Source organism: Diuraphis noxia, unplaced genomic scaffold (assembly GCF_037042655.1).
Source record: "Diuraphis noxia isolate RWA-SAM2 unplaced genomic scaffold, SU_Dnox_SAM2 contig0001, whole genome shotgun sequence".
In the NCBI taxonomy this organism is placed as follows: Eukaryota; Metazoa; Arthropoda; class Insecta; order Hemiptera; family Aphididae; genus Diuraphis; species Diuraphis noxia.
This window is the reverse complement of record NW_028301711.1, coordinates 6,681,014-6,699,864: the sequence shown is the minus strand read 5'-3', so window position 1 is coordinate 6,699,864 and position 18,851 is coordinate 6,681,014. Positions and strand designations below refer to the sequence as shown.

The window sequence follows — 18,851 nt, the reverse complement described above, 5'->3', positions numbered from 1 at the left end:
TTTTCAAAAATGATGGTCTTTTGAAGCGCTCTGTATTATTATATTATATTATTATTATTATTACTAAAGTGCGTGCAGATTTTGCGCGGCAAAACGAGATCGGATGGAGACTTGTGCGTGCGTGCGCGAGCGATTCGCCGCCGCCGCCGCCGATGGCCTTCGAAAGAGACGACTCGACCGACGCCGAGCACAACGTTATAATATTATTACAATCATATATTATGCGTGTGTCGTAAAAAAAAAAAAACGGAATCGAAAAAAAAAACAGCACAACACGCGTGCTGCAAAAGTGAGCGAGAGGGAAAACGGACGGAATACAATAAGTGCGTGCGAGCGTGCGCCGTGTTGGGTAGGTGGGTGAGTGGGCGGGTGGGTGGGTTGAGGGGAATCGCCGTAAAACAAAAAAAAAATAAGCGGCGCTCGCATAGCAAAATAATATTGTCGAAAAAGTAATGTCATACAGGGTGTGTTCCGATGCAAAAGCCGTAACTGCTCTAATATATCATCAAAAAACTACAAAGCATTTGGAAAAAAAATAGTTATATTTTAATTATAATCCTATCCACGAGTTTCTTTACTCGTTTTACCCAAGCATTCGTGAATTATTTCGATCTACAAAAATCAAATTTCGGTTGTGTAAGTAGTTTATTAGGTCAAAGTTAAGATTACTGCAAAACCACTTAGTCACTGCACTCGTCAAGACTTTAGAAAATATAATTGATTAATATTCGTAAACTATACAAATTGTCCGAAATTCGAATCGTAAAAATTATTATTAAACAAAAGTAGTCCAAAAAAATTATTATTCTCGGACTGAGAACATAACTTGAAAAAGTGAGAAATTCAAAAACAACAAGGATAAAGTCGGGTTATGATATTTTCTTTGATAAAGTGTGCTTTTCGATAACTTGTGTAAAATCGTGTGAAAAGAATGATATTATATTACTTTTCAAACACGTTTGTTTTTTTTTAAATATTGATTGTGTTACGCTAAACGGATCACCCGGTATGCAAGTGTACAACGAAAAAAACCTTCGCGCGCGCGATTCCGATCTCTCTCGAGCGGAATATCGGTGCGCGGCGGCGGGCAGCCGAAGGCCAACGTTCGCCGCCGCCGCTCCGCAATACAACGCATAGCAAATAGCAATAGCACTACGCGACAGCAGCTACAACAGCAGCAGCAGCATATAAGGTCGAACGCAGTGTTGCAACGTGTATGGGCGCTGCAACACCGTGCACGTTCCCCGCAGCCCGTCCCCGGCCAATCCCCACCAGGTCGGGACGACGGTCCGCGGCCGTCATACACTCAGTGCGTCGACGGCGGCCGAGGTCGGCCGACCCGACTGCGCGCGCCGCGCATCGTGTCGTTCGGCTGCGGCGGCCGTGGTCGATACGCGCGAGGGGTTACAAAACGGAGAGCGAAAATCACGTCCCGGCGGCCGCGACCCTTGCGTCACTGCAAATGATCGGCGGACGGGTGGCGGTGTGGGATAGCCAGCAGACCCGCGCGAACGCAACCGAGCGGCGGGGAAACGGCGGCGGCGTCGACGGCGACGGCGGCAGGCGGCGGCGCCGCAGTATTCGCACAGTGCGCACGCTCGCGGTTAGTGCGATTTTACCCAATGCAAAAACGTCAGCGCGAAACTTCGCGACTCGTCAGTTTGACCTACTGCATTATGCCATTTTCGCCTTCCGGTCCGCTGCTGCCGTTCTGCGAGTGTGCGTCGCGCGTGTGTGTGTGTGAATGAACGACGTGTGTGCGCGCGTTTTTTATCCGTGAGTGTGTGTGTGCGTACGTTGAGCGAGTGCGTTTTTTTTTTGCTCCCCCAATCGCAAGATTGCAATATTTTTACACTCATGTCAATCGTGTCCATTAATTATTAGTAACAATTTTTTCGCAAACGACACTCGCAGGGAGAACAACTCGCTACGCCAAGGTAATAACCAACAACAACAAACAGACGACAAAACATACGCGCCGCAGATTGCCTTCACAGCGCAGCGAATTCGCAATTTTTTTTTCCTAACCATTTTCATATTTTTAACAAATTTTTCTCACCACGTCGTGTGCTCTTACGCATGTGTGTGTGTGTGTGTGTATGCAAAATAATATCATCCACCTACGCGACTCATCACGGCATACTAGTATCAGCCTACTATCATAATATTTTAATTTAATAATAATAATAATAATAATAATAATAATAATAATAATAATAATAATAATAATAATAATAATAATTAATAATATAAAACTCGTATTTTATGAGAAGCGAACGAGAGGCGTTTGGAAAGCGGACGTTTCTCACCCCCGTCCGAAAACACCACCCGGAACTCACCACTCACCCGATCACCACCGGTCGTAGGCGCCGTGGGCCGACGACGACGTCGTCGCTGTCGACGGACGAGCCGTCAACCGCGTGCAAATCGCTTGACGCCGCCGCCGCCACCGTCGGTTCCGTTCGCAGACACTGGCGCCCCTCACCGTTGGCTGGCACATTGAGCTCGCGACCGCTACCAGACAACTCGCACCGCTCGACCGATCTGGTAGTAGGTGGTTGCTGCTGCTGCTGCACACTTGCACACACTCATATACATACACGCGCGGGCGCTCTCGACGACGACGAAGACAGTTTCACGGTCATCCGTGCGCTATGCAAATGTTTGCAATTGCACCACTGCCCCGAACAACATCGCGGCCAGCAGCTGATGTCATTCTTCGTGGTCATTGCGACATACGCCGTTCAAATCTTTGAAATTCGCGACAAAAACCCTTACTCGAACGCCTCTGCCCCCACCCTCTTATCGCCCCGCCGCTGCGTGGTGAAGATCTAACCCGCTACCTGCACCCAAACACGACCCCGTGTCGTCTCTGAATGTAAAATATTTTCTAATTACTCACTCTCTCTCTCTCTATGTGTGTGTTTGTGCAGACCTGAAGAAGTAACGACCGGGGGTCTACCACCTCGATGCCATGAATGTATGACGGAATCGTCTGCCACACCACAGCCTGCTGAACGGTAAGTCTGCATGTTTTCTGTTCGTTGAAAATAATATTATGTACTCAAAAGTCGCAACTCCTGAGGTAGTCTGTGGTTCTTAAAACCTGACGCCATAATAACAATTTGTTATTTACAGTCGTAGAAATCACCTAGGTACCTAAGTCTACTTAGTGTTAGTTTATGGTAAGATTTCAGTAAGGTAGACAGTTAACTGTCAGGTATGTTCATGTGCGGACTGAAATAATTCATCATGTCTAGAAAAGTTGAGCAAAAATAAAACTACTTGGGTAGATACCTATTTCTAAATCAATTTTGAGCATATATATTATACAATAGTTATTGATATTAATACATTCTAAACTATCAAATTATAGTCACATAATATAGATACCTAACTAATTTTATGTAGGTACAATATAAAATATTATTTCATATAACTAGGTTTTTATAATTTGGTAAAAAATGATTCTCACCAAATTTTAAAAAAATGTAGGTCAAATAACCTAGGTATTTAAAATATAAATATATATGATATCATTTTCTAAATAAATTTTAGGCTGGGCAGGCCACCCTGAGATCTTCCTATGTAACCTGCTGGACCAGTCCGTCCCTGCTGGGTATATTTTAATATTTTATGTGTAGATTTACTCCAATTATTATCACTTCAGTAAGGTTATATTTATAGGTACCTAATCTATAATATTATTAAACACTTGTAAGAGTAATTTTTATTTCTTTACCTAGTAAAAAAATCTACCTATAGAAATCATTTTTGCAAAAAATAAGCTTAATAAGTAATAATCTATGTAATAATTTAATTTAGGTACTATCTGAGTTTTGTTAGTATTTAGGTACCTAGTACCTACTATTATAAATAACATTTTATGATATTTCAATTTGTATCGGATATATTCATATTTTCGTTGACCGATACATTTTCTTAACTTACTAATAATTAGTTAATTTCGAGGTTGATTTTATGTGTTATATTCTTAGACCTTTATATTAGTTTATTAGTTACTAGTTGAATAATTTGGTTATTGATCTATGTTGAGCTGTTATTATATTAGTTATGGCTAATATTACAGTGTCTGTAATTAATAATCTATTATTCTATAATCTATCTATTACCTAACTTATTATTAGCATACCTAAACCTAGGTATATTAGGGTGACAACAGGCAATAGCATACACTAAGTTTTTCATTTTTTGTATTATTATTGTTATGAAAAACCTAAATATTTATGCAATGACTTAATAAAAGAAGAAATATTTTTTTGTGCTTTGTTAAACTTCTGCCATGTATAAGGTATAACAATAGTAACACAACTTTTCAGTGAATAAAATTATGTAGATATAGCAGATCTCATCTCCATAATATCTAAATTCTATAGGTACCTAGCTAATAGAATTATAAACATATATTTATGAAATATAGCCAAAACAGGTCAATGTTATTCAAGAAAATGATAATTTACATCTTACATTCAATAATAGTTACATATTTTCAACAATGATTTTAATCGGTTACCTATTATTTCTAGCTATTGAAATATATATTTATACCTACGTGAATATTTTCTCAATTTATTTACCTAACAAACTTGTTTTGTGTTGGTTATTGTTAAATGCCTTCTCGTTTTTAAATACCTAAAATAAATCTTTATCCAAAATCAGTATTAATATTTATTCTATATTCATTATTCTACTTTCATAGATTTTGTTTTATTTAAAATTAGTTAATTACTTATTCTAGTTATACAATTTTTATTGTTGTACACTGTGCTTGTAAATACTTGAATCGGGATCTAAAAAATATTAAGTTGTCTACCATCATTTTTACAAGTAGGTACCTACCTATACTATAGTTTATTTTATTGACACTGCAGTCAGGCATAATTATTTAAAAAATAAGCAGCAATATGTTTTTTTTATTTCTATTCATTTTTGTATGATTTTGATCTTAATTTATAAATATTCATTAATAACAATGTAATAATGATAAATGTTAACTTTAACATAATCTTGATTGCTGTTAATAAATTAAAGGGAGTGTAATTATCTGTATAGGTAATCATTATATAGGTAATATCCATGTATTTTATAGTTATAAATTGAAACATTACAAATTTTATAATTTTCAAATTAGGTAGGTACTTGATATTATAGTTCAATATTAAAGCAACATTTCTATAAAAATATCACACATAAACATAATTAAATTTGTTTACTATGCTATTGTAATAATCAAACCAGACGTAATCTGATATTAAAATGATTGATGGAAGTATGTGTCTGCAAATATTTTTTGCTTGTATGCATAAATGTAATAATAGATACCTATTATGTGTAATATTTTTATCGGAGTTTAAATATACTTAAGTTCCGACTTAAGTTATTACTCAATATATTTGTGTATAAATATCTTAAATGAATTAGTATTTTTTTTTACAACCCAATACATTATTTATTAGAGTATGTATGTACCTACAACCAAATTATTTTTATCATTTTAATAAATAATTTTAATTTTTATGATTTAATAACTTCATTTTCTTGTTTGATTACCTAACTCTTATATACACTATATAAATATAAGTACCTCATGTGCATTATTGTATTACTCTATAGATAGAAAATTGTACATACAATTTAAAAGTAATTAAATGAGTACTGTCATCAAGATCAATAGTGATCTACACAATTTATCGCTTAAACTAAAAACAACATTATTTTATGCTATCTTTATATAATTTTCACTTGTAGGTAATTATGTTTTACTTTTTTTGTTGGTGTTTATTTGTAATTTCCTAGGTATAATCTATAAAAATACTGTTTATAAATAAATTAGCTCTAAAAAGATAAATTTTCAGAATAGGTACATCAAGAAATACATTAATGTTATGCTGCATGTGTTGTCTCCATCTAACAAATGTACCTACAATTTAGCAAAAACTGTTTTGCGTGGGTTAGAAACGCCCAGGCTGTAGTGATAGCTATGATTATAACTTCATATACAATATAATCGAGGACATTATCTGTAAAATATTGTTTTTATTTCTTTGATATCACTTATACGAAAACATTTTTTATTGTTTTAAAATCCATTAGTTTTGTATTTTTCAAACTTAAGTGACTATTTTTGTATTTTTATTATCAAAAAAATTAGAACAATATTTAAAATTATTCTTTTTATGTGGAGGACATTTTGTTTCTTAGGTATTTCTGTAGCTTTCTCAGTTCTTTGCCGCTAAAAACAGTTTTTGATATGTTATATGGTACATTTATAAGACGAAGACAACTCATGCAAGTTTAGTGTCCTTTTTTTGTATTTGTGCTGTGGTGAATAAAGAGTTAAATGAATGTCTTTACCCACCCTGTTAATTTTCGCATCTTAGTTCTCAACACATTATATATTTATAAATAATAACTTTATTTCTAAACTAGATTTCTAATTAAAAACATATTATATATACACTATTATATACACTAGCTCCTCCTTAATTACTTTTTAGTTTGTATTTACTGGAGGACTAGCAGTTTAGGTACCTATTAAGTAGAAATAATTGTTCACCGTTTTTCTTTTACTTTTATTAAAGACTCTTATATTTCTTCTACATATCTGTTAAATTATTTATTTTTTTGTTATTTTAAAAATATACTACCTAGGTATGAGACAAATTGTAAAAGTTCAATTTATATGTAAAAAAATGTTTATAGTTTTGAAAGTAAATTGTTAGATAATTATCTTGATTTTGTTGTCATAGGTTGATAGATTCATAATATTTAATCATTAAAAAGTTCAACTGCTGAGAAAAGTCTTTATTACCTTAGTAATTTTATCAGACAAAAGAAATTTATTTTTATTTTAATTCATAATTATGTATTTAATATTTTTACTATTAAATTGAAAGTAATTGTCATAAATATTGCTATAAATGTATGTAATTTTTTTCCAGGGTCACTGATATGTCTTTTTAAATATTGTCACAAAAACAATCTGGAATGGACCCTCAGCAACAGTTCTGTCTGAAGTGGAATAGTTTTAGTAGCAACCTTGTAACTGCATTTGATAACCTTTTCAAATCGGAAAGTTTAACAGATGTATCATTGTTTTGTGAAGGTAATATAAAATATGTGTATTATAAAATTACAGTAGAACCTTGATAGTCCGATGACCAAAATTTACAGTTGTTCTGTTTTAACATTCATCCATTAAGAAGACATTACATCTCTTCCACATATGTTATCCCCGTTTTACTAATGCCTGACTTACAAAAATATATATGTTTTGCTATTCTAATTTTGTGTTGTTAGCTTTCATATTAGAGTAAATTTATCTATTAAGAAACTTTAAGGTAAGCACATTTACTGTACAATATGTTTTCTTGTTAGTTTTATTTTAATTATTAAGCAATTTATAAACATTTATTTATAGTATATACAGTGGAATCTGTTTGATGGAGACACCGTATAAAGGGGACAAATCGTCAAGAGCCCCAAACGAATGTATTCATTTTAGGCAATTTAACTTTATTAATTAGGGGGAAACCATCAGTTATAAGGGACATAGCTTAATCTATTCATACCTGTTTTCTTATATGAACTATTATTATCTAATCTCGACGTCTATTATAATTTATTTAATGATTTTATATCATACAATATATTATAATATTGTACGTATACAGGTATGTATTTTATTTTTGTCAGTCATTTTTATCCTACTACCTAGTACATATTCTATGAAGATAGGAGTAAACTAGCCTACGTACAAAATTACTTACTCGATAAGCTTTAGTTCACATTCTTTTGGTTCGAAAATTGAAACGAAAGTGCCCAACAACTTTGCTAGACATCTGTGCAAATTTTGTCGATAAGCAAAATATTAATAAATTAAAACAAAAAATAGTGGATGATTTTCTAAAACCTGATAAAATATGAATTATGTTTGTATTTTGTAATACAAAAGTATGAATAAAATTATTATGTATGTGTATTGTACACTTCAATAGTTTTTATTTTTTTTTTAAATTCGGTTAATTGAGACAGTCCAATAATAGGGACAAATAGATCAACATATGTGTCCCAATTAAGCTGATTCTTCTATATTACATCTATATACAATTAACTCAGATAATTTTCTTACCTAAAATTCATTATAGGCGAATTCACTCTATTATTAAAGTCTTGATTATAGCTAACAACACAAAATTAAAACCGTTGAACGTATATTTTGATACATTAATAATATTACGTCAACTACAATTATGCAGGCCTGGATTGAAGCAGCAAGCTACCGAGAAAATCTCGGCTATGGTAAGTATTTAGGCAATTATTTTATTATACAAATTTAAATACATTTATTTACCTTGGTGCGCTGTGTGAAATCTAGGTAAATTTAGAAATGCTCATTTGCAAATGGGCCTTTTAAGGCCGGTTAAAAATATAACTTAGGGTTGATACTTTGTCTATCCGGCACTGCGCATATGGGTTTGAGATCTTCTTAACTATAACCTATCCTAATTTCTTATCACTTAATTGATCTATGAATCAAATTTACCAATAACAATTTCATTATTTAAGACATCACTAATCTGGATGATACCAATCATCTGGACTATCAAATTTCTGCTGTAGTATGATTGAAGGATTTACTTAATGTATTTCCTATAGAAATATATTATTAAGTAAATGTTTATTTTATTTTATCAGGCAAAACTTTCAAAGCTCACAAACTAATTCTGGCTGCATGCAGTAAACATTTTCAAGAAATATTTGAAGCTACTCCACTAGGATCAAGTTTAATTGTCATACTTGATGGGACATCGTCTACAAATATGGCATCGCTACTTGAGTTCATGTACCGTGGGGAAGTACAAATATCTCAAGAGAGGCTCTCTAGTTTTTTAAAAACTGCAGACAATTTACAGGTAAAACTAATGTTTTTGTTTTAAAATTTCATAATATTTTCAATTGATATTGTTATTGTAGTGGGAGGAATATCAAAATAAAATTTATATAATTATTAAAAATGTGTCACTATCAACTGAGTAAAATTTTAAAATCTTAAAGTTAACAATCTTTATCAAATTAATAACAAATTACATTTTTTTTTCAAATTTAAATAATAATAACTGTTGTTGTTTAAAATAATCTTAACTGTTTAAATGTTAATGTTTTTCATTATTAAATCACATAAAATATATAGGTAGTGCCTATTTATTATTATTATTATTTTTTTTTTGTATCATACATATTACAGTACAAAAAATGAAAAAGGAACAAATATCACTAAATTAACTACTTGGTATTTTTGATATTTCGAATTTTTAATACAATATAACTTTATTATGAAATGTTAATTAGGTTAAAGGCCTGTCATTTGAGTATGACAAATTGTCACTCACAAGTCAGCGTGAACAAGGTAATAGTGAAAACAAAACAGCAAATGATTCTCCAAGACCAAAACAAAATGGATCCACAGAAGCTCAACTTCCCTCTACCTCATTTAGTCCATTACCATATATAACATGTCATTATCGTCAAACAACTGGACATTCTGAACAGCATCCTTCATCACCTGACCCCCAAAGAAGTAATAAACGAGCACACCATAACAATCCCAACACTACGCCGGTTTCTGATACACTTGGTGTTCGAGCATCTGTCTTAAGAGATGGTTCCAGACCTGAACGTGAATCTCCTCTTTCTTTGACCTACTCTTCGCATTCATCAGTGCATTTGGAAAATTCTCATCAGCCCCAAACAAATAATTCTGGTCCTGCAGATGCTACTACTTCATCACATCATTACCGTAATGTGACTACTAATAATTGTGGAGAAGGTATACTAACAGTTTGTAATACTTAATAGGACCAACACTTAATTTACTTAAATAAATTATTTTTTCTTTAACAATACTAAACATTCTTGACTTTTTCATTGCTATTCTACTAATTTATGTTAAAATTAAAAAAAATATAGATCTGCGAATCAAATCTGAACCTGCAACTACAGCACCAAATTCTGGAGAATTTCCACAAAATACAAATACAACCAATGAATGGAAAACACCAGATAATGGGACAACGCCACCATCTCCTTCAAATCACTCGTGGAAAATAGATACATCTCATAAAAATGTTGTTTCAACTCTAACTCCTGATGGTAATATATACCACCTTCGAGACTAATTTAACAGTTACCTTTCTATGAAATCATTTTAATATCATCAATCAGGCCTGTATACAGGGGGAGGGGAATTTAGGAGTTCACCTCCCCCCCCCCCCCCCGAAAATTGTACGTACTTGTCATCAATAATTATATAATTATAAAAAAAATTAATGTGATAAAATTTTGAATTCTCTATTTAATTATAAACAATGACGTGTTGATTTTAGATTCTGAGTGGAGTGATATAGAATGTATTGATTTTATAATGATGTTTTTTTTTTCTGTCCGTCATAGCTTTTGGTTAAAAATGCTCCAATTTTCTACTTCAACAACATCTTATCTAGTAGAAATGTAAATCTTTGTTGGTTTCTTTGAGGGGCAAAAATTAAGATATTCTCAGTAGTTCAAAAAAGAATAATCACCCAGTGTTGACGTGATAATGTGGTTCTTGGAGTAACAATATTCTGATTACTATAGGATGGTTTAATTTAACCAATTGAAAAACCATGTGCAATTAATTGATTTTTAGATTCTGAGCAAAACGAGGAATGTATTGATTTTACCATGGTGTGTGTGTGTGTGTGTTTTTGTGCCTGTCGTCACGTTTTGGTGCAATAAAAGTGCTTTGATTTTCAACTTCAGTACCTCGTTCAATTAGAAAATGAATCTAATTGGTATTTTGGGGTCAAAATTAAAAAAAGTAAAAAGTTCTCAATATTTTTCTAAATAATAGGGATAAACAAACTAGAAATTAAGTGGAAAACGGGACATTTTACGCACAATCAGTTTTTGACAAAATCTGTTTTGGTTTTTTATGTAGGTAACTTTAAAACAAATGACCATAGGTACATGAAATTTTCACCGAATGTTTATATTACAATAGTAGTTAGAAAATAAAATAAAACAATTTTTTTTTATAAGTATTCAAAGTTTGAATTTTGATAAATTACGTAAAAATCACAACAATTTGCAAATTATTTTAAGCTAGAAATTCATAAAAAATTCTTTTTAAATCTAAGATTTGAAACTTTAAATACAAGATTACTTACAAGTTTGTCAATCTTTATCACAAAAAAAATGTCCTCCAGAAATTCAAATTAAATTATTATGAGCGTTTGAAATTTAAATGTTTACAACATTGGATTTTCACTAGATTTCTCATTTAGTAATTTTCTTATTTTGGTGGTACTCTAAAACGATTGACCACAGATGCTTGAAATTTTCACTGAATGCTTATAAATAGGCATTTTCTATATTTGATAAGAATTTTAATATATTTTTATTTGTTTTGAGCTGTTTACTGACATTTTAATTTTTCAATTTTTTTAGTTTTTTTTTCTATAAATATCGATAAAAATTTATTTTTTGGATAGAAAAGCTTGAAAATGTATTGCTACAATAGCAGTTGAAAAATATTTAAAATACATAGGCATGCATTTTTTTTATAAGCATTTAAAGTTCAAATTTTGACTAAATATGTAAAATTTACGGATAAGTTCAAATTATCTTAGATAGAAATTCATAAAAGTTTTTCTTTTTAAATCTAATATTTTAATATTTAATACAAGGCTACTAACATATTTTTATAATAACAGTTGAAAAATAAAAGAAATACATACTCACAATTTTTTTTACAAGCTTTCAAAGTTTGAATTTTGACAACATACCTAAAAATCACGAAAATTCGCCAATTATTTTAAGCTAGAAATTCATAAAAAAATTTCTTTTTAAATCTTTAAGATTTAAAAATTTTTATTAATCTATTTAATAATATATATATATATATACTGGATGTCCCAAAGAGATCTGACATTCTGACAAATGAAATAACTTTTGTTCTAATCAATATTTTTTAAAAATTTCTTTTAAATATAATCTATAGACACTTGCGCTACATTTTTAGAATACATTTTTAATTTTTTAATACTCGAAATAAAAAACTTAAAAATTGATAAATTTTTTTTTGAAATATTCAATATAGCCGATTTGTAAATTTGATTTTCAGAAAAATGTATATGGTAAAAACACTTATTTAAGTCAAAAGGCTGATTTTTAAATATCAATATTTTCGATAGGTAAATTATAGTAATTTATAGTTTATACATCGCATTATTAAAATAAATACAATAAAAAAATAATTAGATTTTAACATGCACTTATTTAAAAATGTTCTTATAAAATATTGTTAAAAAACTTTATTATTATTTGAAATTACAAGGTTTCTAACATAAACTAGATCGTAATTTACTTAACGAAAATATTGATATTTAAAAAAAATGTAAAAAATCAGCCATTTGACTTAAATAAGTGTTTTTACCATATAAATTTTTCTAAAAATCAGATTTGCAAATTGGCTATATTGAATATTTCGAAAAAAAATTTATCAATTTTTAAGTTTTTTATGTTCAGTATTAAAAAAAATAAAAATGGTTTCTAAAAATGTCTATGAATTGTATTTAAAAGAATTTTTTTTTAAATATTGATTAGAACAAAAGTTATTTCATTTGTTAGAATGTCAGATCTCTGTGGGACACCCTGTATGTATAATAATAATAATAATAATATATCCTAGACAGATAAACTGTCTCCGCTCAAAATCGTTTTCCGTATACAATAATATAATATCATTGGATTCAAATTTAATTAATTCCATCCATTACAGTAACCCACTTGTAACCTACAGCAGAGCGACATCCATGACTTACCCGATTTTTTTTTATAAAGCTTATAATAAATCAAATAAAGAAGTTGACAGTAATTTTTGATATTTATAGCTTAAAAAAATTTTACCTATTATTAAATAACTATACATGAAGGCTATTTAACTGTAAGCTATTTTTTTACATTTCAGGTAAAAAATTACAATGTCCATATTGTGAACGGCTATATGGTTATGAAACAAATCTTAGAGCTCATATAAGACAGAGGCATCAAGGAATTCGAGTTCCGTGTCCATTTTGTGCTCGAACATTTACGCGGAATAATACAGTGAGACGGCATATTGCGAGAGAACATAAAACAGAAATTGCAGTAAAATCAAATCCAACATTTCCGCAAACTGCAAATCACAATCAATAATTCTTAACAAATCTACCTCTTTCCCATATAATTTACCCTCCCCAACACTATATATAATATATCTACCTCTCCTTAAGCATTAATCATACCACCAGTTGAATATAAAATAGTCTGGTACATAAGCAAACTGCAGACTAACTGCCTTTAAAGTACAAATGTAAACCATAAACACTTCTGCAACTTTTAAGACTGATGAAGGTGGTGTTAGTTTTTAGGTGAAAATACATTTTTATGACACCGCCTTCAATGTGAAACTTACCTCAATGATTTTACACGTTATATATTCAAATATAACTTATAATATATTATTTATAATATTAAAAATGTTAATGTTGAATCTGTGGATTGCTTATGTCTCCATAAGTTATAGTAATACACTGTTAGTTAAGTCATTAAGCAGCTCTCTTATCATTTATTGTGTATTGATTTTAAAAAAAGTGGCTTTGAATGGTACATTTTAATATAATTTGTATTCATTTTTATAAGTAAATGAAATTGGCTTTCGTTGTTGATTGTTAGTCTTGTATTTAGAAAATTCAAGCCCTTGTTTAAAAATGGGGTTTTTAATATTGCCTCGAGGGAAAGGGGGGTTTATTAGCTTTATTGTTAAATTTTGATATGGACTAATTGTACTCTTTGGGTTAATAACTCAAAATTATGCATATTTAACATTGAGGTATTAGTAACTTCTCATCTAGTATTTGAAATGATGTTAAATGAATTTGATTGTTTAGGTATTGAATTAAAAATGTATTGCATTTTTTAAGAAAAATTTATTTCAAGTACATCTGAATTATAAACTATACACGTGGATTAACATTATATAAAATTTTAATTTATAATTAATATATTTGCAACGTGTAATGTTTCATTTATAGGTTCAAATGATTTAAAAGTATATTTAAAAAAAAAAAAATAGGAAATTTATTATTAGAAAATAGAGACAAAGCCTAGAACAATCTATTTACTAAATATCATATTTTTAGTGTAATACACTATTTTGTATTATCAGTATGCTTATTTATACACTGTTGTAATTTGTATTTTGAACATATTCGTTTAAATCAATTATTATTGCATTATATATTGTACCTGATTAAAATTTTTAATTCAATTCAAGCATCTTTAAAACAAAAATGTACCATTCATTTTCTAAAATGTAACCGTTAATGTTTTTTTTTTTTTTTTTTTTTTTTTTTTTTAATACTAGTCATATAATACTGCTCCACTAGTCACAATATAATCGAAGCCAGAATTTGTTTTTATTGTGTTATTATGCATACTTAAAATAATTCTACATTATATATGTATACCTTGATTATAAATCCAAATAGAAAAATGTATTTTTATATTTGGAATCAATGTTAAAGCGCTTGTCGTTCGCATACATCTTTATATAAAAAATTTGTTTTAGGCATATATTATTTTCTTGATTACATTTTTGTGTATTCAATAACACAATTAATAATTCAAATAAGACGTCATCGCTACTTTAATTAAATAACTTGTTTCGGCTTAATGTACAAATTTTAAATTAAGTAAATATTTTATGTTTAAAAAAAAAAAAATAAAAATAAAAAAATAAAAAAAAATATTAACAATAATATTATTAATAAAGTATAAAATGAGGCGAACTGCGGCGGAGACATAAGTCAATAATATATACTTACCATTTCGCCTCGTGTAGTTTTAATGTAACGATAGTACAAGTATTTTTAATACCACATGTTATAGTTTTTATTAGGTTAAGCTGTTTTATTATTTATTTTGTTATTTAAACCATTAAGAATTTTATAATATGTTTTTGCCTGTTTCATAACTTAAAAACGTATACCTACCTTATTTTTGCAGTCAATTTACACACTAAACAAACTGTTTGATTTCAAAATTTTTTGCATATTTATTTGTTATTTTGGTTTGTCTTACACATGTAAATTAATTGGTTGTTATGTTTTGTTTTTTTTAGTTTCATTACATAATTTCCAACTGTTAAGTGGCACTAAACCTTTTTCTTCTTTATTTTGTGTAAGATAATATGCCATTCATAACATATTATTTTTATAATTAATTATTATTATTATTATTATTATTATTATTATTATTATTATTATTATTATTATTGTTGCAAGCATTTTTATTATATGATTTATTAATTTTTTTTTTTTTTCGTTTAGTGATAATTGAAACAAAATGATTACCGTGTTTGGTACATAACTCAGAGTACAATTTGGTGTCTTAAGTAAAGTTTATTAGTAAAGAAATATATGATATTATTTGGGGAATTTTTTGCACTAAAATTAAGGTGCAGACAATCTGTAATATGTTTGTTCAGTATTCTGTTATAAGTTATGACATTCCACATTTAGAGTGAAGTTAAGTGTTAATTCTTTATTGTTGTTAGGTAAACATCACTTTAAGAAATTATTTAGTAATATTTTTAATGATGACCTATAGTACAAATTGACTACCTCCACTTCTGATAAGTTTTAGAATAATTAAATTATATAAATTAGGCTAATATTATCTAATTCATATCTATAGTTTTTGTTTAAGTAAGTTTTAATATAATTTTAACTATCATTATTATTGTAATCAATGTAAATCATGGTTTCCTAATCCATCTACCTCTTTTTTTTTAAATATATATATTAATAATATGATTTTGTAAAGATATAGTACAAAACAGTGCAAAAAATTCCTCTGTTAATTTTCTTTCTTTAATTTTCTAAATGTACAAAGTTAATATTAATAGTTAAGTAATATAGGATTATAATAAATTGTGTTGTTATGTTAATGTTGCTGATTTGTAGGTATTTTGTTAGTGTTTGAATTTATTCCATGTGTCACCATTTGAGTAAATATTTAATCTAGTTTTTAAGTTTTGCTGTGATTATTCTGTTTATACCATTTGTATAGTTTCACTGAATCAGCCATTTATATTCTTTTTTTAATGTATTTAATAATTTGTTGTTTATATTACAATTGCTTGCAAATCAATATTATACAATTAAAACACAAGAAAATATTTTTAACAAGAAAAAACTGTTGCGTAAGTATGTTAATTTGCAGATACATTTTTCAAGACTTTTGTATAATATTATTTTTGTGGGTTACAAAAGAACTTGTTAAATTGTCAGGGTATGTTTTGATTGTATTACATATTTTTTCTCGTGGAAATTTTAAATTAACAAAATTTTTAGCATGATTGGCTGATTTATAAATTAATTGATGATAAATTTCAATATAATTGTTTTTTTTTTGACAGTGCCAATTAGTTGTTTGGATCTAATATTTTATTACGACCTTTATAGCAAATTTACTTAAATAAAATAATATTAAATTAATTGAATTGTGTCTAAAACAATTTTAAATTATGTCATTAAAAAGACAAATATTTTAAAGATGTATTAAAAAATCATAGCTATAAATTATAAAGGAATATTTCATGAATAATTTTTGCAAAACAATTATAATTTGCTGTTTTTGTTTAATTAATAATATAATGTGTTGACTTTTATTTTATATTCAAAAAATTATGTTTTTAATTTTAGTTTGTTTTTCTAAGACAGTTATTACGTATAAATATATTATATAATAGACCTATATCGATTAGAAAAATGTATTGATTTCAAAATTTTGCATTGTCAATGGATCTGATATTTTAAATATTAGGTAAATCGTATTACCATTCTATAATTGACTACTAAAAATTATATTGAATTTGAATATAATAATATGTTCTGATCAAAGTATAATATGTAATGTTTTGTTAATTTTTTATCCATCATAAAAATGGTTGAAAAATACTGCCGGACAGTCTCTACAAGTGTAACCTGTCTTCCTAGCATATTTGTTTTATATTTAGCTCATAAAGTATCGTTTACAACTTACTGAAATAAAAACTAAAACCCACTCGGTATTTGGTTAAGATAAAATGTAATACAAATACTCAATATTTAAAAGTATTTTAACATGGTGTTTGTAGTACTTATGGTCTGTTCATAATTAAACATTTAGTTGTCATATTTTTGTAGCAATTATTATGTTCTATGTATCATTAATTGATGTATTATAGCCACACGCCTTGCAGTGTTACTACACTGTGAGGCTTGCAGTGCTTGTACAGTTTTAAACAAAAATTATTTTATTCTTATCAATGAAAATGTTTATTGTAAAGAAAACTAGAAAAAGAGTTGTTAGAGGATTCCCAAATTTAATTAAATTATTAATATTTTTTAATTTTCTTTTACAAATTGCATCATAAATGTTATATATACCATTTTATTCCTTGTATTTTATATAGTACATATTAAACTTTGTATAATATTGAAAAATTGAAATTATATACAAAGCTTAAACAGATAAACTTGATTACTCAGCATTTACCTGCTTTTTGAAAATTGAATTTAGTTAATAAAATAATATTTTTTTTTTTTAATATCTAACACCATTGTATTTGTGTAATATATTATACATTTGTATTTCACAATTTCACATAACTAAGTCTTATAAGGTATTCCCACACATTTTATTTGTTCATAAGCTATAATATTTATAATAATTAACTTGATTTAGTTTCATAAACCCAACAAATAAAAACCTCCTTTGAAAAATAATCAAGTTATATGAAAACTGTCTTTAACTATTCATTTTCTTCTTATAATACCTAGTGTACATATGAATTATTATTGAAATTAGCACTTGTAAAAACTTAATATATTTTTTTTCGTTGGATCCATTTTAAAAATAAGTTTTTATTAAAAACAAAAAATATCAGTAAACATTTATAAAACAATTTTAATAATTGTTCAACAATCATTAATATGATTAAAATCCTAAATTCTCTACTCAATCATTGTTGGCCGGTTAGGTGTACACAGCTACATGTACACATTACATCGCATCATAATTTTAAACATAATAACCACTCGAAATATTAAATTAGGGTTTAGAACGGTAGTGCTGAAAAAATCTATACTTGATCTGCAGTATAAATAGAACGACAATTTTTTTTTTTTGAATTTATTCAAAAACTATTTTATTATTATTGATCATCGATAATGGTGTAAGTATTTGTTGGCCATTTAGTTACTATTTTTCCATATTATTTATTAGGAATTTACTCATATAACTATGATTATTTTTTTCATAAATTATTAATCTTGTTATACTTTTATCTAGTTGCTTATCTTTTATACTCCAAATTAATAAATTATGCATTAAAGAATACACAGAGTTAACTCTGTAACAGACACATTAAATGACTGTCAGCCATGACAAAAATGGCTCACCAAAGCCATAACTGCTAAACATTTTAATCAAAACCTCATGATCAACTAGATCCAAAGCTTTATTAAAGTCAGTATAAACCACATCAACTTGCAAATGCTGTTGGAATGATTCAAATACAAAGTTATTAAATAGGAGTTTGCATGTTGTAGTGGAACGACCAGAACAAAACCCATGTTGCTCCTCCATTAGAATATTATTAACTGGGCATTGAATTTCCTTTAAAACCAACAATTCAAATATTTTCGCAATATGAGATTGAATTCAATAGGTCTATAATTGAAGACTGGTGACAGAACTAAATT

General features: G+C 28.6%; 1 protein-coding gene across 2 annotated transcripts; it reads left to right on the top strand.

The window, feature by feature from the left end:
• Positions 1-1,339: 1,339 nt before the first annotated feature.
• Positions 1,340-17,536, top strand: chinmo (Chronologically inappropriate morphogenesis). Of its 2 annotated transcripts, none has more exons than XM_089215747.1 (7): positions 1,340-1,937; positions 2,934-3,020; positions 6,963-7,126; positions 8,719-8,936; positions 9,373-9,850; positions 9,991-10,173; positions 13,031-17,536. In XM_089215747.1, the coding sequence occupies exons 3-7, from the start codon at positions 7,009-7,011 to the stop codon at positions 13,255-13,257; spliced, it is 1,224 nt and encodes a 407-aa protein (XP_089071873.1). In that variant the 5' UTR covers positions 1,340-1,937; positions 2,934-3,020; positions 6,963-7,008; the 3' UTR covers positions 13,258-17,536. The 2 variants fall into 2 exon arrangements, with proteins under 2 accessions (XP_089071873.1, XP_089071874.1); XM_089215748.1 differs by having other exon boundaries at positions 2,274-3,020.
• The last annotated feature ends 1,315 nt before the right edge of the window (positions 17,537-18,851 follow it).